Source organism: Zea mays, chromosome 4, assembly GCF_902167145.1.
Source record: "Zea mays cultivar B73 chromosome 4, Zm-B73-REFERENCE-NAM-5.0, whole genome shotgun sequence".
Classification (NCBI taxonomy): domain Eukaryota; kingdom Viridiplantae; phylum Streptophyta; class Magnoliopsida; order Poales; family Poaceae; genus Zea; species Zea mays.
The window spans coordinates 171002404-171011859 of record NC_050099.1 but is presented as its reverse complement, the minus strand read 5'-3'; the positions used below and the strand labels follow the sequence as shown (position 1 = coordinate 171011859).

At 42.3% G+C, this 9456-nt stretch overlaps 1 protein-coding gene across 1 annotated transcript; it reads left to right on the top strand.

Moving 5' to 3' along the window:
- Positions 1-3284: 3284 nt before the first annotated feature.
- On the top strand, positions 3285-9456 carry LOC103654058 (probable methionine--tRNA ligase). Its single transcript, XM_008680867.4, has 17 exons — positions 3285-3631; positions 3740-3884; positions 4813-4966; positions 5043-5198; positions 5326-5556; positions 5630-5773; positions 6044-6134; positions 6725-6831; positions 6911-7025; positions 7154-7272; positions 7380-7445; positions 7531-7659; positions 7747-7890; positions 7963-8089; positions 8501-8727; positions 8823-8924; positions 9064-9456. Exons 1-17 carry the CDS (start codon positions 3511-3513, stop codon positions 9292-9294), a joined length of 2409 nt encoding a protein of 802 aa, XP_008679089.1. The 5' UTR covers positions 3285-3510; the 3' UTR covers positions 9295-9456.

The window sequence follows — 9456 nt, the reverse complement described above, 5'->3', positions numbered from 1 at the left end:
GAAATAGGTGTAAGCCTAATTCCTTTTCAGCCACACCTAGGCTTGGAGTCTGTTTCAACTCCTTCCTCCGTTTGCTCAGATCTGTCAGTATGACAGATAGAGCCTTCCACTATGTTGAGTTAGGTTACAACAAAGCCGCGGCTGCTTACAATCTTCTTGACAGCACTCCGACAGAGTAACGATATGCTCAAGACCTTGCTCTAGCTCTTAGCAGCACTTCTCCACTCTCTCAAGGCTTATAGCTTTGCCTCTACACAAACTAGAGAGATATACACGAGAGGGAGAGAGATAATTGATCCGAGTGATGTCTACAATTGTTGGCTGCACTTCTATCTTTGTTGGAGGCGCCTAGGAGTCCCTTTTATAGATCCAAGGGGCCTAGGAGCCGTTGGAATTCATTTTGGAAGGCAATATTTGCTTTCTGTCGGGTGGCGCACCGGACAGTCCGGTGCACCACCGGACAGGTCCTGTAGAATGTCCGGTGCGTGATCTCCTTCCAAATCGGGCTCAGCTGACCGTTGGAGCAACGGTCGTCTTGGCTCACCGGACACAGTCCGGTGCACACCGGACAGTCCGGTGCACACCGGACAGTCCGGTGCGCCAACTGACCGTTGGCTCAGGCCACACGTCGCCCGCTGATTGCGCTGCCGACCGTTGACGCAGTCGACCGTTGGCTCACCGGACAGTCCGGTGCACCACCAGACAGTCCGGTGAATTATAGCCGTATGCCGCCAAACTTTCCCGAGAGTAGCCTGTTCACCGGAGTTCAGCCTGGCGCACCGGACACTGTCCGGTGCACCACCGGACAGTCCTGTGTGCCAGACTGAGCTGAGTCTTGGCTGTACACAGCCAAGCCTTTTGCATCTCTTTTCTTTTCTTCTTTTCTCTGTTTCTAGCACTTAGATAAATATATTAGTATACAAAAACCAATGTACTAAGTCTAGAAACATACCTTCTCTTGATTTTCACTTATTTAGCATTTGGCATGATTGAGATTGATGTTGGACTCATAAATCATCAAGTCAACTTGACTTGATCTAGATTGGCATTTCTGAGCTCCAACATCCTGCAAAGGTCACATAGAATATCTCCAAACATAGGAACAACCCAAACTAAAGGTCAAGGTACACTTAGCTCTTTTGGGCCGCTTCCAGTTCTGATTTTGACATTGGTTCTCCTTCCAGTGACCTTGTTCACTTTTTGAGCTTGGTCTTGAGCTTTATGACTTACACCACATAATTGTGGATGTTACCTCATTGGTTGTAAGTCATGTCCTTATGTAGTGTTCCTTGATGCACCATAACTCTTCCCAACTCGATCAACCTTGATTCCACAAGTCTTCTTCTTCACCCCTGGCCTTGGGTTCCTGGTCTCCTTGACTTTCTCCCATGCACTCGGTACCTCGAAGCTCTTCTTGCTTCCATCCTTGGCTTGATTGGTTGTCTCTGAGTTATGCACATCGAGTCTCACTTAAGCAATGTCCATCTTCCTTGTGATGTCCATTATCTGTAAATAATTCAGTCTTTGGACCATCACACTTGTTCACTTGTGTTGAACCATATTAGCTTTGCATAAAGCACCTGTTCAACACTTAGCACACTTGTTAGTCCTTTAATTGAGTTGTCATCCAAACACCAAAACCCACAAGAGAGCTTTCATGTGTGTTATGCGTGCTCGCACATCTAATTTCTCCCCCATCTTCCCCATAATAACCCGATAAGATAAGCATTACCTCCTGTATGCGCAATCAACCACGCAACCACCATGAGCGCTTCCTCATCCTCCTCGTTGTTGGTGTCCTATATTAACACTCACCCCCATTTTGTCCTCCATCTTAGTCTCTCTCACTCAGATTCTTCTGTACCACCATAGAGGACATCGAGTAGGGCATCCTGCTGGCCTACGACTCACCAGTATGCCTTCTCTCGTCGGCAAACGCCTTTGCAGGCAACATGGCAAGAACAACCGAGGTAGAGGAGGAGAAGGCGTCGTCGTCGATGATGAGTGGCTGAACAAGTGAGAGAGAGAGGAGGAGGTGCTCCGGATCTCGAGTTTAATCTTGTACTAATTGTTAGTAAAGAATTTATGAGATATTAAGATCGATGATAATATATATATTACTTGTTATCGTTGTAAGCTAATATTTATCGAATATTTATGTGTCGTCATAATACATGGTTATTGTACTAGTGTGTGCATATAACGGTTCGTTTATAGAGCCCACCCTATACCATTAGGGTTAGTTTAGAAATTCAAATACCTTTAGGGTTAGTTTGGAAGCAATAGGAGGCAAACTCAAGAAGGAAAACCTTTAATACATAGCTAAATATCTTATTTAAACGTTATTTGCAGTGATTTCTCACACTGGTAAAAGATAAAAATCCAATAGTGTTTGGGTTTCTAAACTAGCCCAATCCTTAATGAGAAATGAGTTTCCAAATAAGCCCTTGTTGTTTTCAACGTGTGGCACTTCTGTATGTAATGAAATATTTCAGTAATCAGGATTCTTGATAACCGATTAATTTATTGTGTAATCCAACCGATACATCACCTCCAAGGCAATCAATTGGACGAGGAAGGCATATTTGTCTGGTCAAACCCTAGTGCATATGCATCCATCATATGCGTGGCAGCCAGGGCCGGCCCTGAGGGTATGCAGGGTATGCAATCGCTCAGGGCCCCCAAGATCAGTAGGACCCCGTTTGTCCAGATTATGTCCAAATATATATATATATATATATATATGTTACAGATAAATATCTATTCTCGTTTCTTTGTTGCGTCTCTCTGATTTTCTAGCAATTATCTCTTCGAGGTCGTGCAACATTCTGCTTATGACGAATACTAAATATTGATTGATGCAGGAAGGTCGTAAGGTGTTGTACACCTGTGCCTGTCGCGTTGCTTAATTTCTAGCCTACCGGAGGGCCCACCCTGATAACCTATGTTGCTTAATTCAAGTTTAGTTTGCTGAAATTTGTTTTCAGAAAATTTGCTCTAATGTATTTAAATTTGGTTTACTATGCATTTTAAGGTTTAGGCTAGTTTGACAAATTAAAAGTAAAATACCCGCTCTCAAAGCAAATGTAGAGTTATATTACATAATCTGTATAATTTTACAACTCAAAATATTGTAACAGTTTTCAGTCATATCATTTTGAAAAAATGTATAAATCATCAACTTCTTTTATTTTTCAGATATCATCTAAAGTTGAGAAAATAGCAGAATCAAACTTTCACTTAGGACCTCTATATAGATTTTCGCTTAGTCCCTCCAAAATTTCAGAACCGGCCCTGGTGGCAGCGTGGGTGTGGGTGCATCAGCGTCAGAATCTGTTGGTACACAGGCACAAAAGCTGTCCGCTTCGAACCCGGGAAGGCGATCGGCGTAAGAATCCATTGGAGCGGCAGCGGTTTATATAGAGGCAAAAACCCGCCGGCCGTCAACGTCCGCTCGACCACCACGAGGGAGTGGGCTGTGACTCGGACAGCACCAAAACCTCGCCCGCCATGGCGTCGCCGTCGTCGTCTCCGCCGCCGAAGCTGCCGATCCCCGGCCGCCGCAACATACTCATCACCAGCGCCTTACCCTATGTGAATAACGTCCCGCACCTCGGGAACATCATCGGATGTGAGCGTCCCTCCCTCCCTTCCAGCGCCCCGCCTCCCCACTGCCCGAATGATCCCCTCGCCCTTCGCCGCGCCGTTCGTCTCACGGGCGTTTAATTCGGCTGTGCAGGCGTTCTGAGCGCCGACGTGTTCGCGCGCTACTGCAGGCTACGCGGGTACAACGCGCTCTACATATGCGGGACGGACGAGTACGGGACGGCCACGGAGACCAAGGCCATGGAGGAGGAGTGCTCGCCCAAGGAGATCTGTGACAAGTGAGTCAGCAGGGAGCAGTCCCCCTGAACTCTCTTAGTTTGGAACCATCTTAGTTTTCATAAACCGGTTTCTAAAAAAACCGTGTGCTTCCAAACATGCTCTTATTCATGATCCTGCCAGTTCTGTGCATTATTATATCTTCATTGGTTATAATTTGATTAGAACTTGATTATCATATCTTGTTTATAGGCATTTGACCTTTTCTTAAAACCGCTGGTTTTTACTTTGTCTTTGGGCCTGTTTGGTTCACTTTTTTTCTAATCAGTTTTTCTGAAAATCTGGCTGTGGAAAGAATCTGGCTGTGGAGAGAATCTGAGTATTATTACGATTACGTGTGGAGGAAGATAAAGTTGTTCATAAGGCTCAGGATCTAGAAAGTGACGGATTCCTACTATTACAACGACTCAATCGATTATGTGTTTATGTTGATTTTGGATGGTTTTTGCTCAACGAATTTTATAGAAGCTGGCTAAAAAGCTGAGCGTTTGGCAGTCCGCAGCAGCTTTTGGTGGCCAGAAGCTGCCAGAAGCTGAAACAAACAGGGCCTTTATTGTACAGTGTACGCATGAAGTATTCTGTTCATACGGAAGATGCATTGCTTGTTGAGATGCATATCACATAAAAAAAGGGGAAAACACTTCCTTCCTTCTTTTTTGAAACACTCTTATGAACACACGAACATACACATGCACCTATAAGGACTTTGGAGACACTAGGCTAATCTTGAGATTGACGAAGTCACTATACGTGTCTACTAATAAGTGGTCGAAAATGTGAGGTCCTGTTTGAGGTCAGAGACTTAAACCTTCTTGTTTTTGCATAGGAACGAAAAGAGATTTGAACCTTGCATCACAAAGAACCTATGTAGTTGTAGTTGGGGAAAAGGCTTTCTTCATATAAACCTTTTCTTGCTGATGAAAACTGCAGGTACCATGCTATCCACAGTGAGGTTTACAAGTGGTTTGACATAGAATTTGACAAATTTGGGCGTACATCCTCTCCTCAACAGACAACAATCTGCCAAGCAATTTTCCATAAATTGATGGAAAACAATTGGCTATCAGAAAACACCATGCAGCAGGTACAGATTGTTATTATACTTGTGTATTCAGATACATATGTCATATCTGATGTGCAATAAGGTTTCTGCTTTGCAGCTTTACTGTGATACATGTCAAAGGTTTTTGGCAGATAGACTTGTAGAAGGAGCATGCCCAACAGAAGGGTGTACTAATAAAGCTGCGCGAGGTGATCAATGTGACAATTGCAGCCACATGTTGAATCCAACTGAACTAATTGATCCAAAGTGTAAGGTAAGCATATCCAGTACTTACTGTACACTGACATTTTTCGTCTGTATTTTTATCATTGATCGAATTGTATAAGACAACATTAAAATGTGAATAATGAATATCCTTTAGGGTATTGTGTTTTTTGTAGGTCTGTAAGAATACTCCTCATATTCGTGAAACGGATCACTTGTTCTTGGATCTCCCTCGAATAGAAGACAAGTTGGTAAACTACATTAATGATACTTCAGTAGCTGGTATGTGGAGTCAAAATGCCATTCAAGCTACAAATGCATGGTTAAAGGAAGGACTAAAATCACGCTGTATCACAAGAGATCTTAAATGGGGAGTTCCTGTTCCAATTGAGAAGTATAAAGATAAGGTTCGGTCATATCACTTCTGAAGGAAGTCTACAGTTAAAATTTTATCTGATTTCCCATTTCAGTTATTTTCAGGTTTTCTATGTCTGGTTCGATGCACCGATTGGCTACGTGTCCATCACATCATCTTATACACCTGAGTGGGAGAGGTGGTGGAAGAATCCTGATAATGTGGAATTATTTCAGTTCATGGGCAAAGATAATGTGCCATTTCATACGGTATGATGTGCGAACATTTCCTTGAGTCATTAGAGATTGATTTATCATCACTACATGATTCTGAACAGTTGGCGTTCTTATGCTCTTGGTTGGATACTATTTCTATAGCTCCAAGTTTTATTTTATCTGTAGGAAGTCACTACTTAGAGAAAGCAATACTTTCTAGGAACAGTAATATTTCAATACTATGTTTGTGGCACTTGCAAACTCTCTCATTTCTTGCAAGCACTCTTTTTTGTGAAGTGCTTATTGATTTGAAGGTGCTTTCAGATCATGTTTCCTTCAACACTACTAGGAACTGGTGAAAATTGGACAATGATGAAGACCATTTGTGTCACCGAATATCTAAATTACGAAGGAGGTACATGCTATGGATGCTATTCTATTTGTTATTTGCGAATTAATATTAGTTCATTCCATCACGTAAGCTATCAACATTTGCTGAAAACAAAGATTCTTTACTGTCGAGCATTGGAGATATGTTTGGCCATTTCCTCAATGTTGATCTTGCACTGCTAGAGAATTAAAAAGGACAGACCCAGTACTGGTGGCTCCCACATAGGTGGGGTTAGGGAAGGAATAACCAAGGCAAGCCTTAACCCTGCATTTTTCAGAGAAATTGCATCGAACCCAGGACCTTTGGCTCAGTGGAAAGGCCTTTCACCATTGTGTCAGGCTTGTTCTTGCACTGCTAGAGAATTAATTGATTAAATTGTACAGTTCATGCCAGTTGTTGTCTTCATACATGTTTCTCTTCGGTTTTCATTTGCTTAATGAACTACAAATTTATACATCATGCCTGGTAAAATATGCTTTATAAGTGGTTTCTCTTGAATGATTTTGGTATTGGTGTTGCCTACATCCATTTCCTTTGAATTCTGGCGCTTAAAAATATTTTGCAGTGTGTACATATATTTCCTACAATTAACTAAATACTCCTTCCCCCTGTAGGAAAATTCTCCAAGAGTAAGGGTATCGGAGTTTTCGGTAATGATGCCAAGGATACCAATATTCCTCCTGAAGTATGGCGATACTACCTGCTTATGAATCGACCTGAGGTTGCCAAAACTTGACCAATGATATATGATTTGTGACATTTTAGTAGTTGAACAAACGTATTTTCTCTGATTTACATAGGCATCAGATACACTCTTTACCTGGACTGATTTGCAAGCCAAATTGAACAGCGAATTGTTAAACAACTTGGGAAATTTCATCAATCGTGTGCTAAGCTTTATTGCAAAACCAGCTGGTTAGTCACAGCCTTACACCAAATATAATACTATCTGATAATTCTATTGATATGTTAATCATCTATGATCAGTAGCCGCTCCTTTTGCCTTGCTCACTTGAGTGTTCATTTTGTTGTTATTTCTGTAGGGGCTGGATATGATTCAATTATACCCGATGCTCCTGGTGCTGAGTCACATCCATCGACAAGTGTCATTGCAGAAAAAGTTAGTAAATCGGTTGAACAATATCTTGATGCAATGGAAAAGGTAAATGGTGCTCTTGTGCACTGTGTGAAGCCGCAGAACCACAGCACGACGTTTCACCAAGTCGGCTGCTAGTCTATTTGAGCACTGTATTGATCTTCTTATGACAGGTAAAGCTGAAACAAGGACTGAAGAGTGCAATGGGCATCTCTACTGATGGAAATCGTTATTTGCAGGTAATTCATTTTTCCCTTCTTTCATTTACCTCGTTATTTCTGTAGTAACTCTTACTTTTTCTTTCCTTTACTAAAATTAATGTAGGACAGCGAATTTTGGAAACTTTATAAGGACAATCCAGCAAGCTGTGCGATTGTGATGAAAACTTCAGTTGGTCTTGTATATCTCCTTGCCTGTCTCCTGGAACCTTTCATGCCTTCCTTTTCAAAAGAAGTATGGTCCTAATCATTATTGAGTGTTGAGTTTCTTCGAGTAGCATTCTCTCGCCTTCAAATCTCACTATGTGATATCTTCTATAAGGTGCTACGTCAATTAAACCTGTCCCCAGAAGAAAATATTTCTTTCAGTGAAGAAAATGGCGAAAGTGTGAAGGCAAAACCCCCTTGGGATCTTGTACCAGCAGGGCACAAAATAGGGAGGCCTGTACCTCTGTTTGAGGAATTGGTGCGTCTTTCGTTTAGAATATTTTTATTTGTTGCCCATAAGTTTTACACACATAACGTGAACTCATTGCAGAAAGATGAAAAGGTGAGTGAGTATAGGGAAAAATATGCGGGCAGTCAAGCTGAGAGGAACTCGAAAGCAGTGGCTGACGCTGAAGCCACAAAAATTGCTAACCAAACCCAAAGCATAGCATTATCTGGTAAGCTTTTAGACAATATACTCTTCAAATTTTGTAGAAGCCTAGAACACTACGCAGAACTGTCTTTTCTGTTGCACATTTTGGAACAAAAAGAAAAATTAATGTTGGTCAACTTATGTTATGGAAATAATTATCTAGAAACCAAGCACTTTTTAAGTTGGCAGGTGTGCTTTCAAGCACCATGCTCACTTGGGCTCAAACCCGGATGCTCACTGATTTTTAATGTGAGCAAGAGTGAGCTCCTAATATAATTTTGGAAAAACAATAACAGAACTATATTGCCAGTGTCAGCTTCATGGTGGATTTCAACCTTTTTGTGTCCTGTTTGAAGTGCTTCGACTCTTCTTTAAATTATTTTTTGCCAATCTATTTCAGATTCCAGTAGGTAATTGTCTAAGTTTTCTTATGCAGGAGGCTCAAAAAAGGAACAAAAGAAACAGTCTGGTAACTCAAAATCAAAGGTGGCTGAGGCAGAATTATCCGTTGCAAAGTTGGAGATTCGAGTGGGGCTTATCAGAAAAGCGGAGAAGCATCCAGACGCCGATTCGCTGTATGTAGAGGAAATCGATGTTGGAGAGGAGGCTCCAAGAACGGTGGTTAGTGGCCTTGTCAAATACATTCCTCTTGAAGAAATACAGGTTGGTCTTTGCAGTTGCAGGCACGGTTTGGGTTTTGCAGACATTTCTTTGCGATTATCACTGACTGACTTGTAATATCTGCTATGAATGAGCAGAACCGGAAAGTCTGTGTTCTCTGCAATCTGAAACCGGTGGTGATGCGTGGTATAAAATCGGATGCCATGGTTTTGGCTGCTTCTAATGAGGACCATACTAGGGTAAGGCATACAATACCCTCACACATTTTTACGTTGAAAAAAAACACACACTCTGAAATTGGAAGCGCACTATCAATCTATCATAATGCAGTACAGAAGTTATTTTGACGTAAAATAGTGCTTAACACGCGCAATTTAGGTTGAGCTGGTCGAGCCACCAGCGGATGCTGCCGTGGGGGAGAGGGTGACCTTTGCCGGGCACTCCGGTGAGACCGAGGCTTCTCTCAGTGGCAAGAGCAAGGTGTGGGAGAAGCTAGCGGCTGACCTGCGTAGCAATGGCGACCTTGTGGCCTGCTACCAAGATGTCCCCTTCATGACTTCGGCTGGAGTCTGCAAGGTACAGACAATAGCGAATGGGGAAATCCGCTAGATGACGCGATGCCTGAAGGCAGCGTGACGCCGTGGCCTAACTGCCGTCTGATGTTACTGAAGTACTAGCTGATTGGTTTTTTGTTGTAAATTTTCTCCTTGGATCTGAATTTTCTTGTATTGAAAATTGGCAATAGAGAAAACGACGGTGTTTAATTAATTC

What these genes read in the sequence shown, in the direction of transcription:
- LOC103654058 (XM_008680867.4), top strand. Translation starts at nt 3,511, where the DNA reads ATGGCGTCGCCGTCGTCGTCTCCGCCGCCGAAGCTGCCGATCCCCGGC. An exon ending in TGCCTTCCTTTTCAAAAGAA is followed by an intron (nt 7,660 to 7,746) that starts GTATGGTCCTAA and finishes ATCTTCTATAAG; the next exon opens with GTGCTACGTCAATTAAACCT. An exon ending in CCAAAGCATAGCATTATCTG is followed by an intron (nt 8,090 to 8,500) that starts GTAAGCTTTTAG and finishes TTTCTTATGCAG; the next exon opens with GAGGCTCAAAAAAGGAACAA.